The following is a 23,824-nucleotide window of genomic DNA, read 5'->3' on the forward strand; positions in this document are numbered from 1 at the left end:
GTTGATGGGTGCACGTCACGAGACCAACACCCACGAGTCATACAGCCTACGAGTTATACAACCCACGAGTCATAGAGCTCATGAGTTCGACACTGAGCAAACAAGGCCCACGAGACCGACACATCAAACCCCGTGTTGTATCTGTCGAACTCGTGGGCTGCTTTTACCTAGTGGTCGGTCTCATGGGCTTTATTCGCCTAGTGTCGAACTCGTAGGCTGTGAGGACTCGTGGGCTGTATGACTCATGGGTGTCGGTCTTGTGGGATGACCCCGTGTCGATTGCCTCCCCCAAATATCCCTGTGTTTATCTCTGTCTTTCTCTGTCTTTGTGTCCGTCTGTCTTGGTGTCTGTCTTTGTACCTACACGTACCATTATGTCTTGTGTCTCCATTTATTTTGATATCGTATATCATTTCACATCATATTCAGTAATATATATGTTTAAGGGCACTCTTTTCGCAAGTTTTATTTCTTTACTTTTATAGACATGTACTCGCAGCATGTTTAAATTGATTGTTTATTTCTATACACACATGTATATTAGTATTTGCCGAAAATAGATGTTATTGAACTAAAAATGGGCGTTTTTTTAAGATGTTTGTTTATGATATTAGTTGTTTGTGTTATCTGTCAGCAACTAAAAGTTGACGTTAATTTGTTTGTTTGTTCTTTGTTGTTGTTGTTGTTGTTTGTTTGTCTTTTATTTGCAGAGAGATTATAATTGTGTAGTTTTTTTTTACTGCTATTATATGTTACTCTCCGTGAAGAAGATCACGAGCTCCATCTGTGTTATTGTAAACACCGAATGAGAAAGAAGGAACGTGATCCGGAAATTTTAGCCCGCGTCACGCACCGCGGCACTTAACCCTGAACTAAAGCCAGTTCATGGCAATGACATGATTATGTTTGAACCAATACTGATCATAATGATATACTGTGTTACAAGAGTATACCACTATTTTGACGTTTGTGTTAGCCATGTATAGCCGTCTGGCAACCAAAATAGAAAATGAATGAATGAATGAATAAATGAATGAATGAATGCATATGAATGAATGGATGAATGAATGAATGAATGAATGAATGAATGAATGAATGAATTTATTTATTTATTTATTAATGAATGACTTAATGAATGCATGAATGAACGAATGAATGCATGAATGCATGAATAAATAAATGAATGAATGAATGGATGAATGAATGAATGAATGAATGAATGAATGAATGAATGACCAGGGCGTCTTACCCTTCTTTCATGCTCTCTTGATCTAATTCATAATTCATTGTGGTCTCCAGAAAGGCAAATTTGCCTATCATTGGAGTGACATAAAAAGGAAAAAAGCAATAACAACAAAACAAACAAACGAAAACCAAAAAGCTCTCCACAGCTAAAAGTTGTCAACGGATTCAGTTTTTTTTTTTCTTTCAGGGGATATTGTGACAAATGGACCATATACATTAATATCAATATACCATATATTCAAAGAAATCAAAAATAAAGAACTCCATACCTCGACACAGATAGATACACGCGACTCACTCTCCCTCTCTCTCTCTTCCCTTACCTTTCTCTCTTTCTATCTATCCTTTTCCTTTCCCCTTCTCTTCCTCTTCAACACTCTGTCATCCCCCCCCCCCCCCATAATCATACAGAGTACTCATTAAAAAAAAGGTGACTGGGTTTTCTATACAACTATACTAATGCGATATCCATTATTCCTGCATGTACGGACGCGTTTGACCTATCGCCTGCTTTAGGTGTTAAGCAAAAACAATACACGGTTAAGTACACACATATACTTCACATACTCACACATACCCGCATGCCCGCATTTCTGTCCCGGTTACACACTTTCGCATCTGCGATACATAAAAATTTTGCGGAGCGTATATACTGGAATCATCTTTGTATACTGTGTTAACATACTTAACACCTCAACGATCCTTTGTGCTACGTAACTTTCACTGGAATTTTTTCTTGCATCAGATCTGAGTGCTTGGTTCATCGCAAGGCAAAAAAGGAAAGCTACAAATTCCAGCTAGAACACACTTCTCTTACTCTTGGTATTTAAAAACGAAGGGATGTCATCGACTTTTTAAACAGACTAAACTCTCTGCGCGATTTGCGGCTTTGCGGATGCCGAGGCCGTTGGCCATGATCTGCAACGGAACGCAGGATGCGACCAGCCCGGCGATTGTGGCGGTCGAAGCATCAAGGTAAGTCCCTCTCGGTTTACTTCGAGTGAGGCTGGACCTCGGGAGTTGGAGCCCCCCCCCCCCCCCCCCCCCCCCCCCCCCGCCGCATCATCATCATCGAATGTAGACATTTGCTAAACCATAAAGAAAATAACTTATGATCATATTAATCATGCTTTTGAACTTCCTTTTTGTTCCATTCCCCTTTGACAATTTAAAAAAAAATCGTGCTTTATTTCTCTTTTATGTCCTTCCGCTTTATGCTTATCATCCTCTCAATTCTCGAAGTAGTGATGGTGAGCCGTTTTCCTTTTTCAACGACAACAATGATGATAATGATGATGATATTGATGATGGTGAAGATTAGGGCAATATTGATAGTGGCAGACAACGATGTTGTCGTTTTAGTGCTTTTTACCTTGATAATCATAATGACAATGCCAGTAACAAGAAAGCCGGCCGGGTCACCTGGTTTTTCTTGGCACCTTTTCAAAAATCCCCCATTTGGGTAAATTCCCTATTTGAATAGAATGCAGAAATAGACTTTAAATCTGCGATATTCCCTTTTTTGGGCGGTAATATGCTGCTATAAGTATAGGATTACACTCTGTATTTATCAAGCCATGCATCAAAATGATTATGTACATGTTGATCATGTTTCAACGAACAGAAATCAAAAGAAGAGGGAAAATCAAGTTAAATCAAAGCGAAGATTTGAAAGCTTGAAAAAGGTGGATTTCTCACGGTGTTTGAATGCCTACTGTTTTTCATGGCTTAATCAAATTCCGGTATGTGGAATCAATGTCATGAATGTGTGCAAGATTAACCCACCCTGTGTCAGGAACTTTGGACGGAAAAAGTGTTTCGTTTTTTTTTTAACCCACTGGTATTCAAAGCACACGGGGGATTAACCTGATCCCTCATAGTTTAAATTGATATACAAACTTCATTCTGATGACCATCTCTCTGGAACAACTCACCCTTTTTTTTCAGAGATAATCTATGTAAGGTCAATAAACGAGCTTAATCCGCCATGAGTTTCAATTTCTTCATTGACGAATTTACCAAACTACGCCGCTTTTATCAAGGAGCTTGAAGCTTCTCATACTGTTTTCTTCGTCATAGAAAACACACATTCTCTTGACCAGTGAATATGTTAATGACATAATGATGATATGCAGACAATTTGCAGGCAAGTATTATGTATCAGGAATACACTACGATAAAAAAAAAAGTGAAACAAGATATCAACTGATAGGAGATTATGATTTATGTTACTCGCAATACGTGCAATGTTTGGGGGAAGCGGGTAACACCGTTATCAAGTTACGTAGTCTGTATATTTACGAGGCTTTGTTGAGAAGAAGTACGGGCAGGGGTCGAGATGTTTCGGGAAACTGATCGACTGTGGACTTACTGATTTCTTTTCTACTTTTTCATCATCTCCATCATCATCATCATCATCATCATCATTATCATCATCATCTTCTTCCTCTTCTTCTTCTTCTTCCTCTTCTTCTTCATGTTCTTCTTTTTCTTCCTCGTCTCCAAATATTCACATTCACTATAAAGCATTGCACAGATGCATTTTAACCATAAAGTTTGAAATGATTTAACACACCATTGTGATAACCATTACATGGGTCACAAGCACAAACTATGTTGAAGCCAACAAGTTATAACTCTACCAGTTGGAGAACATCGTACTTTTCAGATCGTTTGGCAGATTATTATGCATGCAGTGACCATCTATTTAGCATTTGTTAATCGTAATATCAACTTTTTTAGTTCCACAGATATCAATAATTCGTGTTTCCTAGAGAAGAAGCAAAATGAGAACTTTCTTTATCACATGATAAAACACTTCGTCCATTGATTGTCCGAACAAAAACATGTTTCTTTTGTTCATTTTGCTGTGCATTTTGTTGAGTGTTTGTGCATTGTTGATCTATTGGGATTTTTTCAGGTTGCGTAATGTCTTCTGGAAGTTATTGTGCACCCATTAAGTTGTTTTGAACATCAAGAATTACGTTATCATTAAACAATGCAGTAAAGTTACTGAACTCAACCAATGATAATGAGCGATATAGTGTATGTTCTTTTATGCTTGTAATTTTATTTGTTTTTTTTAAATACCCTTCACGTACACTATATTAAAATAAATTTAATGATAACGTTGTTATTTTGTTCATGATGATTTAATTCGCACAAGTGGAGAAATCAGACGAATCGAAAGTGAAATTGAAACATTGCCACAAATTTGTCGAATGTACCGAAAAGTAGTTTGATTTCCTTACAAATTCTTCCTCTTCCGCCTGGAAAACATTATAGTTAGCGCTGGGTACTGTACTGGAAGGGGAAATGAACTGCATCGGAGAACGCACTGTTTCGTTTAACTATATATATACTCACAGGAAGTTGTTAAAAATAACATATTCAAATGTTGTAAAAATGGCGTAAAATGGATGTGTATGTACGCTCGTTCACAATATTATCATAATCACAAATGTGACAATGCTAATGCTATGCATCGCTATGATCATTATGCTTCATACGGGATCTAACCTCGTGTTCCTACATACGTCTAACTAATCAAAAAGGTATATAAATTTTCACACCTGTAATGTATACTTGCAACGTATACCCCCTGTAATGAACGTCATGGTTTTTCATTTTCGCTTTCCATGACATGATGGGACGGGACAATGTATATGGGCTAAACAGCGAGTATGTTAGTTTTAAAAAGGAAGTTCTCTTTATAAGAATACATTCCCTCCCTTCCCCCCCCCCCCAACATCCGTTATACAGTTATTATATGGAATAATTATACATTGAATGCAGACTCATGTGTAACTCACGGGTCATTGTTTTATCTGCCCAGTGTATATGTAGTGCATGTGCAAAATGCATTCTCACAAAAACTCGATTTATTTATATCGAGGCTTTCCGTATTGTAAAGACATTTGCAGACTGTTACGCCGGAATCCGATACGACTACATCAAAGGACAGACATGTACAAAGGGAAATTTGATTCGTTGATGAATGCCATATATTTTGATTGGTTTGGGGACCCAAACGAGGAAAGTAGGGATCGTTTCAGTAAGTCTCATCGAGGCTGGCATAAGTAAAGGACCAAACCATCTTCCTATTCTTTATACTAAATGTCCAAAAAAAAAAAAAAAAAAACACGCCTACACAGTTTACATTTTCGTTCTTCCGCGTTTCAAACGTTCTTGGAAAACCAATGCAAACAGTGGCTGGGTACGAATGTAAGTCAATCAACTTTGTCGTCGTATATTTAGAAACAAAATGAACTCTAATAATGCAAAATTGACGGTGAAATGAGTCTCTTTCAGTTTGCTCCATCATGATTGTTGCTCCAAACTCTTCCCTATCAAATTTATAGCGAGAAGCGAAAAGGCCTATTCTCGTAAGACATAAAACTTTGAAACATCTGTATGTACAATGTCAATTTAGCGTAGTGTCTTTTTAACGGGAGAAAAACACCCAAAGATGTCTGAAAAAATCGCATAATGCGTTCAACAAGCATCTGTATTCTCGGTTTCAATTGTCTTCGTGGTAAATGTATCATGTTCAACCGAAATGTCTAAATTTGTGTGTCCTTCATGAGTTGGCTGTCACTCTCAGCAGCAAATCCAGATATGAAAGCGACTGAAACGTGTGTGTAAACACGAGGAATCTAAATTAGAAGATTTTAGTAGAGAACAAAACCATGTCATTGCGTTCTACGAACAAACAAGTCAACAGATTTTCATTTGTCAGTCTACATGATCTAGACAGATTTACCGGTTTTACTCTTTTTTCGCTCTGCATTTGCCATGCAGGTAAGCATCCAGATGCTATTGACTTGCTAATATGCTTCTTTGTAAAGTTCGTCCAGGAAAATGTTTGCAGAAACGCATGTTTAACTCAAAGCAGATAAATGAATAAATGAAACGGGCATGAAATCGAGATGTAAGAACAATATTCTTGCTTGTATTTGATAGATTGCCTTGGTAATGCCCAACTTATGTAGTTCTTTATTTCATGAACATTTCCCTTTTTTGTTTTGTTTTTCTCTCTTTTTCTTTTCCATTTTTCCTTTTCTTCTTCTTTGATATCTTTTCCGATACAACATGACTTCTTCACCCATGAAACATTGCACTGTTAACTGTTTGTTTGAGCTTGTTAACAAATACATTTGAAAACTGTAAAAGTACTCGGACACCGCAGACCAACGCTAAGCAGCTCATGCAAACCCACGATGTGATTTCTATCCTATATTATAGTCTTATATCAATTCAATTCAATTCAATTCAATTCATTTATTTCATTCTCATTTTTCTTCCAACAAACATAACACAAAGTAAATCAGGAATTCTATCATAAGCATATATACATTACAGAGTACAAAATATAAACGATAGTCAACAAACTAATAAAGATATGCATACATACCGAAAAATACTAAGTTATGTTACATCCAGACGGTGATCCGGATCAGTACCAAAATTTAATCATATACTATCAACTTCAGCTGCAAATTTCATTCAAATTCTCTCATATGATTTATTGAGTTATTTTCCAAACGGACAGACATAAACAAATACAGACTGACAAACTGACAAGAAAACAAAATATACCAACCAACGCCGGGGGGGGGGGGGGGGGGGGACATAGTCTCGTGGTGGAGGTAAAAAGAACGATATTATAGACCCATTATGGTTATGGGGAAAAGCAGAACAAGGAAGCGGAGTGTGGTTTACAAATTAAAGGGGCATGTCAGACGATTTTCATAATTTTGCATCAGGTAATACGTAAATCGATAGTGCCATGGTATAGATTTGTAGAATTTATTGTGGTCGTTGACCGGATAATCCAATACCTCCCCCCCCCCCCAAGAAAAAAACAAACAAACAAAACGAATTACACTGAACAAGGATGATGATATAGAGGAGGCTCACACATATTATTCCAGTAAAATGTAGCAACGTTTACAATACCACTTGCTTAACAACTTCACCTGTGTAATTTTTTTAAAGCATGCCTTCTTCTTTTTTTCTGCCACTTTGAGCATCCAATCATGCATTGCTAATGTGAAGCTGCTATGTCATCATCAACACCCTCGTTCATTGTGATTTGTTATTTGTTATTTTGAAAACATTCCTATTTCTCATTGCAATCACTATATGTTTTGAACACTTCTATTCTTTGTTGAAAATGAAATGAAATGAAATGAAATGAAGCGAAATAAAAAGTCAGCCCGGCACAAGTTAAGCGAGGAAAACGTAATTCATTCATTATGTGCTAGGAGAAAAACCACCACCACCACCACCACCACCAACAACAACAACAACGAAACTTTAACAAAGGTTACAATTAAATGATAGCAGTAGAAATGTAATGTACCCAATGATATGTTTCCCTTATCAAAAATGAATAACAAAACTTCCGTCAACATCTGTTTTGTCTGTAGTGTCCTACTGATCTTCCCATGCAGCAAGCCGATAAAGAGAGATGTTTCACTGTTGCATTGTTTCACTTTTTCGTGTTTCATTTTTAGTTTCTTCTAACGCCGGACACTTATTGTGAGTAGTCTTATAGGTGAAAGTTCATCCAGTGAACAATTTATTAGCCACGCGGCTGTACAATCCCAAATTGATACAACTTTCAACTAAAATAATAATGATGATGACGATAATAATAATAATAATAATAACAAAAAATAATAATAAGATCTTATATTTATCCAGGGTAGCCTCTTCAGTGTTACCATTGCTCTACCAGAGGGTTCTGCATGCCATTATTATTACCCCAGTGTTGCCAGGTGTCAAATCAAAATTTATTCAGAGTTTTCTCCATTACATATTATCTCAAATGAAATACCGTGTACAGTACAGTCGGGTTTTTTTTTTTCGTTTTTTGATTGCAAAAAAGACGCACAATCAGTACATTAAAAAATAATTGGAATCGCATGTACAATAGTCTGATAACAGAATGGAAATGTGAAGGAAGTAAATTTAGAGTTACTCGGAAAAGAGGAACAAACGGTGATCTGATTGAATTATGTTATAGAATCATTTATTGGTGGGATAGGAATACAGAATTAAGGGTGTCGGTAAAATAAGCAGATAGCTTGAAGAGACGACAGATGGCAAAGAAGAGATAAAATATATTTAACGTATATTGAAGGTACAAAGCGGAAGGGGCGCTGTAGCATACGACTCCCGACTCCCAATCGGAGGACCCGAGTTCGATTCCCACAAAGTGCCTACGTCCTTGGACAAGTTAACTTTACCCACCAGGTCTCTCTCAACCCAGGTGTATAAGTGGATACCTGGGAACGCTGGGGTAATTATAAATGGCAGGGCCCTCTAATAGAGCAGTGGCAACACTGAAGAGGCTACCCTGGATAAATAAGACCTTATTATTATTATTATCTCTGCACATTTGTACATCCATGAACAAGACACTGTAAACACTGTTATTTTGGCGTACAGATATTAAGAACTCATTAATGTCATTATTTTTATTATAATTCTTTTATTATCTTTATTATTTATCGTTATTGTTACTATTATTATTATTATTATTATTATTATTATCATTATCATTACTATTACTATTATTATTATCATGATTATTATTATTATTATTATTACTATTATTACTATTATTATTATCATTATTATTATAAAAGGAAACCGGATTTATCCATCGTTCTGGCGTTGCATTGCCTTAGCAACACATTGTGTGGGTGGTTGTCGTATAGATGTCATTGCAGTGTCGTATAGATATCATCATCATTTAATTATTTTCATTATTGTCTTTGCGAATATCTATACATCGCAGGCTATAAGGGACTCATCTGTTTTCCCCTGACATTTGACACATCATTTTTTAATTATTGTACTTCGATCCGAGGAAGGGTTAATAAAAGTCGTCCATGATAAATTGCGATATAATTCCTCGTGTTTATTGTGGTGTTCAGAAAGCTCAAAAGTAAAGCAGCAAGCTGTGAAAGTGAAAGTAGTAGGACACGACACAAAAACTGGGAGAAAAAATAAGCAGTCGCAGTAGTGCAATAGTAGATGTTATAGTTTTCGCTATAAGGAATTAGTAACATCGCAGTAATGGAAGGTCTACTTAGTAGGGCCTACATAGAAGGAGCAGTTTTTGTAGAAGTGATATTCAAACGCAATCACAGGATATTTCCCCTTGTTGGCAACGGTTTATGACTCTATGGATAATATTTATCCCCCCCCCCCCCGCATTTAAACACAAACCAAAAGAGAAGTGTGAATTGAATGAAAGTAGCAACATTAGTAGAACACATTAGTGAAAGTTTGAGGAAAATCGGACGATCGATGCAAAAGTTATGAATCTTTAAAGTTTTGGTGTTGGAACCGCTGGATGAGGAGACTATTAGAAGTTATGATGTCATTATGGACAACAATATAAAGAAAATATAAAGGGAATTCCACAAAAATTCATTTTTCATGAAAATTACATATTCCATCAATTGATACTGACATATGTTAAGGGTTGTGATATTCCCCCTGCTTTCTGAAAGCGGTTAGTCAAGTGCTCTTTCATTATGCTAGAAAAGTGAAAGCATGTTGAATTTTCTTTATATTTTTTTTTAATAATTGTTGTCCACACATATGTCATAAACTTAAGTAGTCTCCTCATCCAGGGGTTCCAACACCAAAACTTACAAAATTCATAACTTTTGCATCGATTGTCCGATTTTTCTCAAACTTTCACTAATGTGTTTTACTAATGTTGGTGCTTTCACTCAATCCACATTTCTCTTTGGGTTTTGAGTTTCCTTTAAGTACTGTTTTGAGATTGAGTGATTAGACTGTCCCATAATCGGTGGATTCTGCCGAATTAAGATAATAAGAGGAATAACAAAAGCAGTAACGCGGAGAGAAAAAAAAACACACAAATATTTTATCGTTGTTGTAGATAGTGTTTATACCTGTACAGTCTCCTTACATCAAACTATTCAATAAACATAAGCCGCATTTACACTTACTAACATCGCGATTTTTAAAATCGCGATATTTTGGTCCACCGTTTACACTTGCGCAAAAGCATGCGAAGTTTGAGCTTCACGAAACATCGCGATTTTTTGGTCGGTAGTGCGCATGCGTAATTTACCTCTTTTTCAACACGGTAGCTGAGTGGAAGCGCGCGCTATTCTGTTCGTTTTCACTGTATGCAGTGCAGTATTTATACTAGTATTCACGTATTTTGATCACAGCTAGCTGGTTGGAATGTTGAGCCAGGGCTTTTTTATCAGTACAATGCACACATAAATTTGTGCTTCTCGAGACTGTTTACTTACGGTAAAACTATATAGCTTGCTATATTAGATCACATACGTAGAAGGTGTGTAAAACTTAATCTACAGCAGCATTCAGGAGGATCATGAAATTTTGCCGATATGACGAAAGTGAGAAGTAGGACTTGGAAGTTAGGACTGGTATTTTATCACGCGACAGCAAGAACTCACACTTGTTACGTACTCCTGTATTCCACAAACAACGTATATCGAGAGCAGTACGGGCACTCCCACAATCTGAATCAACGCATTTTCTGGGAGAACATTATTTTGTTAAGTCGTCATGGGGTGATGATACGTGGTTGGAGAACTTAAGTTTTGTTACTACAATGTAGTAGTAGTTTTCACGTACTAGTTTCAGCAGGGAGAGGGAGGTGAGAGACCACGAGCCGATCGAGGATCGGCCGTTTAGACCTGTACACAGCTGTCTATACCGTGTGTACTAGTACTCTGGCCAGTGACCGACGTACTCTCTACACGTTCCAAAGAGGGATCGGGAGCGCGCGTAAACTCCCGGTGCAATCCGATACCGAAAGTCACGTGATGAAAAATCGCGATATTTCTGCAGCTTGGGTTTACACTCGCTAACTTCGCCTCAAACTTCGCGATGTTTCAAAAAATCGCACTCCGGCTGGCGATTTTTCTGGCGATGTTTCGAGGGCGTTTGGGTGTAGTTGCTTAGCAACTTACACCCAAATGTCGCGATTTTAGAAAAATCGCGATTTTTCCAAGCAAGTGTAAATGGGCCTATAGTTAAGTTTTGTTATCTTAAAAGGCACCTAGTACCGCGCGCCTGCTGGGCCCATTTACTTGCACCAGCAATCACCTCACTCACCTCATTCTCTGTATATAGTGTCTATCTTGTCGCAATGTGATGCCAGAATGACTCTGGATTGTTGTTTTTTCTTATCTTTTCTTTTCTTTTCGATAAGTATACATGTTTTGCCCATTTTCTTTTTTCCCCCTCTCTTTTAAGGCTGTCGTATCTTCAAGCTATATACTTATTTGACGACAGTCTTCTGCATTCACACTCCCAATACAGGCGCCATAATTCAGTCAGATCATTATTCACTATATCCAGAGTGGTTCCCAATTGACGTGTTCTCTTATTCTTTTCTTCAATCTGTACACGTATATCTCAACTATGTTCGGATGTACATACTGTATGTTTTATTGTCTTGAAAATAAAAAGAAATGACTGTATTTCATCTGTAATATAAATTCAATGCAGAAAATTCCCAATAAATTCATTTGAAATGAATTGAATTGTACAATACTGTCTGAAGTAAAACGCTCAACTGCTTTCTACGCAGCTGCAGCGCTGTAAGAAATGAAAGTAACGCGTTCTGAAGTGTCATTAATCATATTCCCACGCGAAGGAAGAAAAAGCAATCGACATTTCCCAGGACTGTGAGTGTGACGTGGTGGTCTCGGGTTTTTGCTATTGTAGCGTTGAATGTCGGACGCGGATATCCGTGCTGTGCACGATCAAAGAAAATATAGTACCTGCGTAGTAACTTCAGTCAAACACACTGAAGTTCCTTCGGTCTTGGTAGGAGAGCTGTACACCACAGTGCGTATCACAAAAAAAGAAGAAGATAATCCAACTATGGAGGGCTACCATTTCATAATTGTCAGCTCTGGAGAGCTCAATGTTGGTTGTACGGAAAGAGAAACTCTTCCTCTTTCCATTGGTAGCTAATTATGTTGACAAATGTCATGCATGACTGAGCACATGAACTTTAAAACAACAATGACAAATTGCACTTTTTCCAAGTTTGAGTGTCACATGAAGGAACAATCAACATCTCGCTCGATGCATGGATGAGATCTGTCAATGAAAAAGGCCAAACACACAAGTCAACCTTTACGAATGCAGGTTTGTGATTAGGTTTGTGTTCACGGTTTCTTCTAACATTTTATGGTCCATAACCTGTAACATGGCCACCTGTCAGAAAACTTGGTGGTTCCCACAAAAGCCAACCCCCACGGCCGGGTCCATTTTTCTCTGTTCATATTCAACACATAGCTCATACATATAGCGACAAACCATGTATTGAATATGAAGGGAGAAAAACGGATAATGGGTTAACCTTTTGTGGGATTGACCAGGTTATCGATAACATGGCCATGTTGAAAGTTATGGACCATAAAGGGTTAGAGGAAACCCTAAACACAAACCTGAAGTCACGCAGGCTGGCCTGTTAATTTGACCACTTTCATAGACTGCTCTCATCCGTTCAGTGAGACATTCATTGTTCCTTCACGATAACACTCAAACTTGGAAAAAGTGCACTTTGGCATTGTTGTCATAAAAGTTCACGTGCTCAGTCATGCATGACATTTGTCAACAAAATTAGGTATCAATGGAAAGAGGAAGAGTTCCTCTTTCCCTCATAAAAAAGAAACTGCACTCTCCATAGCTGACAATTAAGGAATAGCAGCCCTCCAAAGTTGGATTACCTTCCTTCTCTCTCTCTCTTTTGATATCACTGTACACTGATGGATACTATAATTGCAAGGCAGGCGGCACGCTTCAACATTTGTTACTTCGCCTGCCGAAATCACTTTGATGATAATGATTAAACACATCATTTGTAATGCGCCATTCTGAGGCGCAGAGGGATATAATAATAGAGCGAGTTACATACAGTTGTAGAAAATTAAATTGAAAAGGAGAAGGGAGAGATAGAAATATATCAAAACAAATCTAACCAGATATTTCACCAAAACAAGATGCGAACATATATGACTCCAGATTCATTCTAATGTTTTAATGAATTCTGCTGATTGGATCCTCAGTGGAAGAGCAGTCCAAAGAGATGAGGCTGCAGAAGTATATTTAAGCCTTTGTCTCCAACAGTTGAGTTGGACTGAGATTTCTGCCAAGATCGTAATTCTGAGGCAAAATTTTGCAAGTATTGTGGCGCCAAGAAATGTGCCGCTTTCCATGTGTGGAGCAGGGTTTTCAACTTCTGGACACTGACAGCCAGTGCAGACTTTTTGAGAACTGAGATATAATGCTGGAAAAACGAGACGTTCTACGGAGGGCCCGATCGAGCGGCACAATCTCGAGCATACCCAGGTTAAAGTTGGTAGAAGCAAGGAGGTACTAGGCGAGCGGCACCTCTTTGGTATAAGATGAAGCCTTAATGAATAATCACTACAGAATGGACCAGTTTACTAGAGTGTTCATATCATGGGATACTTACCCCCTGAGCTAAACCAAGTGATGGAATGTCCAATATGTCAGCTGTAATAATGTATGCAACGCCATATGGCTGTTACTTCCTTCGGGACGTACAATAGTTTATCTCTGCTGCGTACAGTTCACATGATTTATTCCTCATACGAATAACCTATCAGCGCTTAACATCCAGTTTGCACTCATTGATCGTTGTTTTAGCAAGCTGTCTGGTTGTTGGTGGTGAAGACTGATTGAAAATCGAAGAAGTGCGGGAACCAGTCGATTTGAAGTACCGAGCATACCAAATACGAAAACCAGTGAAGCGCATTATTTTTCACACAACTTGAATTCAATTGCGCGTTGGCGCCAATAAAAGGAGACTATAATATCACACGAACAGCGAGGTGGGAGAAAAACACATGTGGAGTTTCAAAGCTTCCTATGTTTCCATGGAAACAGTGGCAATTGTTAAGCAACCACAATTCTCTCATTGGCCCATACACGAATCTTCACTTAATTTCTGTAATTGATAAGATATGAAAAACGAAAACTTTCTGAATTCGATTTCCATTTCGTCGTGACCAATAACTCACACCTATTGTGAGTTGTTGGGGAAAGAGTTTTGATCCCTGAATCATCAGCTCGAAACGTCAACCAAACATTTGTGCACAAACCACAGAACCAAGAGAATAATCATAAAATGGTTACATCGGTCGCGAGTCCCCATAGCTTAGTTCCAATTATGGTGACTACTAATATCACTTTATATTTGGTGAAAACTTGTAAAACCTTGAAATTTTACAACTTGTTTTCGTTCGTGAAAGTTTTGCAATTCCGTTCGTCTCAATCCACTCAGTCTATCAGAGTAACATTGTGTGGAATAATTAGACTTCTTGATTCCGGCTCCAGTGCATACGGAGGTGCCACCGTGCCCATCGGGCTTAAACCGTATCGCAGCCCTATCTTGTCGGCGTGAAGCGTCGGTGAGCACACCGCTTTTCGTGAGTGGAACGCCGCGGTGCACGGTACACGAGACATGATGTCAATATCCCAGCAGCTTGTGTCTTATAAGTCTTGGAAAGATCCATGATCCTTGATATCACCAAAAAAACCCAAAATAGTACAACTCGAAGTTCAAGGCTGTCGTGAGTTGTCGTAATTCGATCGCAGCAGGCATACATTACAGTTATTTTAACACGTTATTTTTAACAGTTCAAGGAACATCGCGTGCCACAAAGTTTTGAAACAAGAATTCCTTTAGGGGATTCACCTCCAAGACAAATAGACAATATTTTTTTTATACCCGCTTTGGAACCGGATGTATCGATATTTTCTTTTTATTATATATATATATATATATATAGCAATAATAATGTCACAACAGATAAATGCATTAAATTCGAAAATTCGGATTATTCATTAAAATCAAGATTGGCATTTAATGCATTTCTATGTTGTGACATTATTATTGCTATTTCTAGTACTGCCAATACGCGGAGCAACTACAATATATATATATATATATATATATATATATATATATGTGTGTGTGTGTGTGTGTGTGTGTGTGTATGTATGTGGATAAAATACAATATCTGATTACAAAAATGTAAAATGTCTAAACTGTCTATAAATACTTTTTTTTGTGAAAAGAGAAAAGATGTATATATCACTGAAAATCATTCGCATTAGAGTTTCAAAATTCATTTGCAGCGGATGATAGAACCTGATAAAGCACAATCATGAGGTAAAACATATGATAAACTAAAAGTTATATCATGTATATTATGTATAATCATGTATATAGTGCAAATTAATCGGTCAGCATAATCATTACTTTGAGGGACCTGTTCTATTCGCGAAACCCGCTGTAGATATCGTGAGTTTTTGTGAACTTGTATGTTTTGTTTTGTTCAGATTTTGAATATTTGGGGGTAATTTTTTTCTTTTCTTTTCTTTTCTTTTCTTTTCTTTTAGCAGCTCTAAGTGTGTATATGTATGTTTGTGTTGGGGAAGGGGGGCTGCAGTCCATGATATGGTGTTCTTGGAATTGATTTGATTTGATTTGATTTGATTTATTTTCGCATTCAATCAGACATAAATTGAATACAAATTTTTTTTTTAAAAACCACAAAGACAAAGAAGAGTAAGTGCAGTGAAATAAAACGACAACAGTACACAAATAGATACACATAAGTGATTGCATTGAAAAGTATACATACACATCAGAAACATAAAATAAAATATATATTATTTTTTCAGTAAATAACAGATATAATTAAATGCAGGAGACCGCCATCGTAAGCGACTAAGCTTGAAATGGATGGGGCCTCATAAAAGGACTTGGAGGAGATGGTGATTAATTGTAGTAAGAATTATATGGTGTGTTTTTTTGTTCTTTAAGATAGGATATAGATCAAGATTTGTTTCGCTTGGGAGGGGTTTGAGAGGACTTTTATGAGAGATTTCATTCTTGAGATGTATAATGTATTCTTGTACATTATATTCTCCTACAAGTGAAATATGAGTTCTGTTTACACATCCACAATCAAGTGGACCGTGGTCTCATATGTCGAAATACTCAAGTGGAATGCACCGATAATGCAATTTATAATAATTATTGTTTCGATGGTATTGTTTAGTTAGTTTGACTTCAATTGATTTGCTATCAGTGTCGATGTTAAAGTGCGGGATTTAGGTAAATATTGCAATATTGTAGTCAATTTTACAAAATGATGTTGATATTGTTTTGTATCCAGAATGCGTTGTTTCTTTATGTATGATTTGAGAATGAAATCAATAAAGATCGAGGGAAAATGCATTGATAATGTGATCTCGAGTGCATTTTTTAACATTACAGATACGCTGAACGTATACTTCTAGTTTGTTTGTTTTTTTAAATAGTAGGCCTACAAGACGGCATGTCATCGGTCATGTTACATGAAATCTTATTTGTTCTTCAACATTCACTTCCTTTCATGTATATTGCGGAATTCCCCGTACTTCAGGGTCGAGTAATGATAACAAAAACATTGATCTTCAAGCGGCGCAGAATTTCTACTCTATAAACACATCAATCATGACCATTAATATTCTAGTGTGACTGGTCGCGTTGTTTGATTGACGTATTCCTTTTGTTGTTGTTTTTTATTCCTTATACAGTCTTATCATCTTCATGGTCGGCGCGGCTCTGGCCAACTCTGTGGCCATCTGCATCACGCTGCGCACGCGCAGTTTAAGAAGCCACGCCCACAACCTGCTCATCCTCAACCTGAACGTTGCGGACCTTGGCATATCCCTCTTCACCATGCCTTTCTCGCTGGCCTCAGTCTTCGACAGAGGGTGCTTTCTCCGCTCTCGAGGTGCCGCGTGCAAAGTTAGTGGTATACTAAGAGCACAGAAACTTTGGTCAGTTTCCCCATCCCCTACACCCCACCCCCCCCCCTTGTCTTGCTGTCAAACTTTCGAAACTACCCCTTCCTAGAATGAAATCTCAGTTTGAATGATCTAGAAGTGCCATGATCGACAATCCAAGTAACGGACTATCAACGTAACGGTTGTCATCATAGTTTTGCCTTGATAACAAAGTTATTTATATACCTTGAAAGAAATGTAGCGAAGATTTAAAGTAAACAAAACTTTTGTAAGTTTCAGATCTCCTCAACTAATTGTCCGATTTTGTGTTGTTTTGTTTTCCTCAAGTTTTCATCGAATGTGTCGTGGACTTTCGTGCAAGTCGCTGCACGCATCACTTTCGTACATGATTGGATAACATGATATGTTGGGGAAACTTTAGTAGTAATCAAATCTATCTGTGACGGCGCATGTTCAGAAACTGATCAGTGAGCCATAGAGCTTGTACCAGCATAAAAGACCACTAGCGTGAGAGACAAACATCAAAACCATGTATTGTGTTAAATACAAGAGGTGTTGTTATCTAGTGAAAGTGGTGAAATAGGATGATGCGTTACTCTTCTCGCTATATTATCCCTCGATTACTAATGCGGTTCGTATTGTGTGAAACATTTTTTTTTAATGTTGTTATCATTTCAAAAAAACACTTATGCCCTTTCTTGTTTGTTTTGCTTTGTTTTTCTTCTAGTTTTGCCGTCTTTCATTTCGGTTTGTTTTGTTATGCTTTGCCGAACCGCATCGACGAAAATACGACCAGATACAGTGATAGAGCAAAACATGGTATTATGGGAAATGTAAACATCTGTGCCGAGATTCGTCAACTCGGGACAAGAATAACAGAATGCAGAGAACCCATCGAAAGCACTTTGGAATCGTTTTGATGTCTCCGTCGCTTTTGTTCTCGAAATAACTTCAAAAAGGAAACAAAGAAAATCGAATGCACTTAATTAAAGTACTCTGCTGTTTGGCTGTATAAGTGAACGTACAATTTATTACTCACACAGTCAGTCAAACCTGTTCTATAGCCGCTACCCAAGGGAGACGAAAAAAATGGCCCTTATAAACAGGTGGCCGTTATAGACAGTGTCTTAAACATGGCTTTTCTCTTGGGGAATTGTTTTTAGAAGTCGAAGACGGCAAATGGCCGCTGAGGCAGATTTGACTGTTTTTGGAATTCTACAAGCAGAAGTTAATTAGTCATCACATAGTAAATAATTAGAGAATCATTCCATGTTTACGTTGGCTTGACAAATCAACGTAACCTCGGAAGAAGACCCAAAGGTTGAGATGTCATGGAAGTTGGACATATAACATGCAGGATAAGAAAGATGTGGGATTTTCAAAGCGTCACATTATTTTCACGAAAGAGTGACGTCACGCTGTGGTTACCATTTTGCGCAATGGAGGTCAGGTGGTATAATTTACGGGTATGCACAGCGCCTCACAATTATTCACTCTTTGAATTATGCATGAAGGTGCCATAGAAACCTTGTTTGTCAATGTTAAGTTTTCATATTACTACAAACCCCATTATTGCAAGATGGTCGATTTCCTCTCTGTATTTTATTTGAAACAGGCAAATTTCGTGAAAATTAAATTGTACTTTTCGTATAAGTCAACGAAAGACTCGTGAGGCGAATAGCAGTATCACCATGTTTTAGTTTGATAATATAGTTGCTACTAGTATCGTTACATCGTGAACACAGTCATGTGAAGCTTTGAAATTCCACATTTGTCTCATATTGCCAATCTAGATTGTTGGTTTCTTTTTTTTTCTTTCGCTCTATTTCCTAAAAGTCAGTTTGAACATGGGTTCGGAATATGATTTCTATCTCATCCCGTTCAATGCGATATTCAGAGAGCTCGGTATACTTTGTATATATAGGACCAGCTGGATTCCTCGTGTGTAATGGGTTAATTTTGATATTGGCATCACCAGTGCAACCACTTACCCTGTCATGCCATCCATGCTCTTGTAGTTGATGAGGAGGATGAGGCACCATTTCTAGGTATTTGCTACCACCTCTTGATGGCTGGAAATGACTAAACCATAACAATACTTGCACGCATGCCATATCAAGTTAACTTTACCAATGCTATTCATACCCTCAGATTTTGCTGCTAATTTGCGCCTTCTTTTGTTACTTTGATTTGTATCCTCATATTTTCATCGTCGTAATAGTTAACACGTGCGTCATCAATATTGTCCCATCGCCATTATAAAAACAGTAAAAAATAAAGTTTAAACTGAATTGAATTGAATTAAAACACCATCACCATTCTCATTACATCTGTACCATCATCACCGTCCGCTACCATGATCGTAGCCGTTTTACCGGCTCCATTTGCGCTGGTCATGCTGGTAGTGGGGGCGAGGGGGGGGGGGGGGGGGGGGGGATGGTTGCTCCGTTAGTGGCAAGTGTCCTTGTTGGCGTGAGACAAGAAGATGACATCCTTTTGCCTCTTTATTGTCATTTGAGCTAATCGAAACGTATTACGTCGCAATATAATTTGATTGACTTTACGAGACTATACTGCTGGTCATATATTTTGATATAATGTATACTTTGTTGAGTATTTATGCCTGAGTGCGTCCTCACTAGCACGTGCACGCAATAGCACCACATTCACTTTGGTACACTTAAGCATCACTCTCTATCATGTCTATGTCACTGTAGATCGAATGAGACTGGTCATTTCTTCAAGCATATATTGTTTATCATGGTGGCCATCTGCATTTTGTAGCTGTTATGCATACCGATATCTATATGATTATGTTACCTCGTAATGCAAGATCATCTAAAGTCTATTTATATATCTTTGTTATATATGAGCTATTGTTTGTCATTTCTTTACTTTACTGCCGTTTTTGAGCTTTAATTCAACATTTTGTTGTAAAATATCAATTAGACCCTATTAGTATGCAAACAGAAAGTACAGAAATGACCTCTTGAAATGAGGAAGCAAAATCAACAAACCTAACCCAAAAACCGACATCTTTCTTTTTCTTTGTACAGGCAAACGGTTTTCTCACCCTCCTCTTTACAATCGTCGTGCCAATGTCCATCCTTGCGATTTGCGTCGAGCGGTTCCTGGCTGTCGTTCTCTCGCAGCGGTTCCCGCCCTCGAAGCGACGGGTGTTCGTCTTCATCGCCTTCTCCTGGTCATCGTCGCTGCTATTGGGGCTAATGCCATTGACGGGGGCGACGTCGATGTATCGCTACCACCCCAGCACCTTTCACTGTTCCCCTTCCTGGAGCGATCCGCTCTTCAACGCCTTTGGGATGTTCACCCTGGTCGCGCTGACACCAGGCCTAATATTGTTTTACATCGCTATCGTCTTCTATCTAAGGAAAGTCGGCTTGCGTCTCAAGCGGACGAGGCGGGCTGCCGTGAACGGAGATGATCGTCCGACTGGATTGTCGAACTCGGCGATACAGCGGCAGTCCAACGTCCCTGCCGAGGCCGTCGAGAGCGACGCGAACGGTCCGTCGAGCATCAGCAGGGAGCACACGACGGGAGCGTACTCCATGGCGTCGAAGAAGGCGAATGACGACGAAAGTACGACTAAGAGGAAAAAGGGGAAAGTATCTCGACAACACAGCTTCAGCGCCCAAATAAAACAGTGGAAAGTTGAGACAAGGGTGGCAGCTGTCGGTTAGTATGAAGATATTAATTTTGTTCGTTCTTTTCTTTTGATTTTGATCTTAATTTATTTCCACTTTGTGTTCCCAAGAACAAATAACAAACATAATGGAGTTACAATGAATATGCCACAACAATCTGTCGTTTTGACATTAAAAAAAAATCATTATAACACATATTTTGATACCATATCCATTTGCAACAAATGATGAATAAATAGTAGACATAAGAACCAAAGTAGGATAGCCTAAATCAAAAGTACAGCTTGTATTATTTAGGCTCCCGAAAAGTAAATCACATCATAATGTTCTCTTCCATTCTTTCTCGATATCCTACTGCACAGATGTTTACAGATAAACTAAAAGATGGTGGGGGAGGGGAGGTAGAGAGATACCCTGTTTCTAGTCCCCTTTAGGCTGATAAACTGGAGGACATGTCAGGCTTAAACAAGTGGTAGAACTGAAGTAACCTAGAGGGAGTGAGAGAGAGAGAGAGAGAGAGAGAGAGAGAGAAAGGGAGAGAGAACCCCGTTTGGAGTTCCTGGTCGTCTAACCTGAAGTCGGCGTAATAATGATTCTATTCCAAAGAGTCGTTCATTCGAAAATGAAATGAGGTTCGTTGATATGAAAATCAAAAGAATGTTGGCATTAACCAACTTTTAGTATTACCAAGTTCGATTCCCGCCCAGCGCTTACGACAAGATGTTTTTACCCACTATGTCCCTCTCGACCCAGGTGTACAGATGGGTACCTGGCAACGCTGGGGTAATAATAATGGCAGGGCCCTCTGGTAGAGCAGTGGCAACACTGAAGAGGCTACCCTGGATAAATAAGACCAAATCATTATTGCTATTGTTATTTATTATTATCATTATTATTATTATCATCATCATCGTCATGATTATTATTATTATTCTTATTATTATTACCGGTCTTATTTCAATTTTCGGATTAACGAACCTTCGGTATAACATGCCTCATGTGATTTTTCGCACCATGATTTGTTTTTGATTTGCTATCTTTTTCCCACTCCTCTCTTCTTACCTTCCAGGAGCTGTTCTTGTCATGGCGCTCATATTTTGCTGGATGCCGTACATGCTAGTCCATCTCAATTTCATCCCAGTAGGGGAGGGTCACTGGTTCGGCGTCACGACGATGTGGCTCGCCTTCGCCAACTCTTTGTTGGATCCCATGATCTACACCTTCATGGATCGGCGCGCGAGGGCGCAATTGAAAAAATACGCGCGGCGCGGCCGGAACTCTTTTCGCTCCAAGACGACGTGGCGTCCGAGCTGAATTTTTGTAGGGTCAGAATTATGCGTGTTAGCCCAGATTTTTTGGTGTGTTTCTGTGCGTTTGCGTGAGATCATGCGTCATATTGTGTGTGTATTTATGTGCATGTATGAATGTACAGATCAGAGCACATAAAAAAAGTGCTTGTGTGTGTTTGTGTATCTATGTGCAAGTTTATGTGTGTGCATGTGGCGTGTGCGTTTTGTTTTGTTTTTGTTTGTTCATTTCCATCTCAGAAGATGGCTGGATAGCCCATATTCAGCTAATATGTGTGACGATTATCGCCTCTTTGGGAGAGAATAAAACCGCTGATTTCCACATAGAAGATGTAATTTCTCCTGTCCTGTCAACCAGACGCCGTGCAAAGCACGCGAGTTCGGCACAGCGACATGGCTGTGTCTCGTTGCATGTCATACAGCTGTAAGATAGGCCCCACATTCCAGCGAGAAAACTCTGTTACTAACAGAGAATTTGATTTGTGATCGTACGAAACTACTTCCAGGACAATCGATTTGTATGGGTCTTCTTTTGGTTGACTGTGGTATAGCCAGGAGCATCAACAACGGACGCAAGCAAATTTTCGAAGAACTTTGAATGAACTTCAGTGGATGAAAGTGACAAACTACAAAAGAAACACAACAGCAAGTTATTATTGCTGACCACCGTTGTAAGATTAACAACAACAAATATCAACCAATATGTCGGTAGATGAGTTTGAAATGTATTAATGATTTATCCTGGAGACCTCACAGTGAGTCAAAATAATATAAATGATTATATGAGTTTCATGAGGTATCATAATGGTTTTATGCAAGTTTCCATCCTGTCAACCTGGGCGACAAGAATTCTTTCATTGGTTGCATACAATGGAACTTTTTTTTTTGGGGGGGGGAGGGGGAGGGGGGTTCTAACTGATAATAATGTTGCATGGTGCATATAATGATATACATTGCTGCTAGGTTGGGGCGCGGGTCGGGAAAGTCTTCAACAAGCACTGGTGTTGTTGTCATGGGTTACCGTCGCCAAGGGAATATTCCTGGGATTTTGATGTGAAAGAAATGTGCATGATATAAATGTTAGTAGAGGCAATCAGAGGTCCACAATTCGAATAATTATTGTCAAGTGCCTACGTGTTTTCACCCACGATGCCCTTCTCTATTATATACCCAGGTGTGAAAAAAAGATACCTGGCAAAACAGGGCCCCCTGCTAGAGCATTGGCAGCAATGAAGAAGATAAACTATTGTTTACCTGTCCGGTGATCAGGAGGTCGCAGGTTCGAATCCTGCTCGAGTATGTACGCCCATGATTTTTTTTTTTTTTTTATCATGGCTACTACTAAAACACTGATCAATTCAGTGCTTATTTACGTCGATGTAGGGCAATTTGTCAATCAGTTGCAATGAAAAAAAAAAAACATCTCGACGGAAGAACTTCATGAATTTGAAAACTATTGTCATCTTTATTAATATCATCATCATGATAATAAGTATGATTATCAATTATTATGATGATGATGGATGGTGATGATGATGATGATGATGATGGTGATGATGATAAATATTATAATATACTATCAGTACGCAGATTATGTTTCCAGAGAAAACCTTTGTGACAGCAAAAAGTGCAATCACATTAGTCGATCGTCAGTGGGTGGTTAGATAAAAACGACCGGTGATGGTGGAATACTTTTGATGAAACTGTTGTAAAAATGTTGTTATGTTTTTCAATATTGGA

The 23,824-nt window shown here is 38.4% G+C and overlaps 1 protein-coding gene across 1 annotated transcript; it reads left to right on the forward strand.

Moving 5' to 3' along the window:
- The first annotated feature begins 1,919 nt into the window (after positions 1-1,919).
- Positions 1,920-22,226, forward strand: LOC139741841 (5-hydroxytryptamine receptor-like). The gene is made up of 4 exons (XM_071652420.1): positions 1,920-2,220; positions 16,900-17,113; positions 20,169-20,808; positions 21,847-22,226. Exons 1-4 carry the CDS (start codon positions 2,141-2,143, stop codon positions 22,089-22,091), a joined length of 1,179 nt encoding a protein of 392 aa, XP_071508521.1. The 5' UTR covers positions 1,920-2,140; the 3' UTR covers positions 22,092-22,226.
- Positions 22,227-23,824: the final 1,598 nt, after the last annotated feature.

This window comes from Diadema antillarum, unplaced genomic scaffold, assembly GCF_040938485.1.
Source record: "Diadema antillarum isolate AM-2024a unplaced genomic scaffold, OU_Dant_1.0 seq00000956_RagTag, whole genome shotgun sequence".
In the NCBI taxonomy this organism is placed as follows: Eukaryota; Metazoa; Echinodermata; class Echinoidea; order Diadematoida; family Diadematidae; genus Diadema; species Diadema antillarum.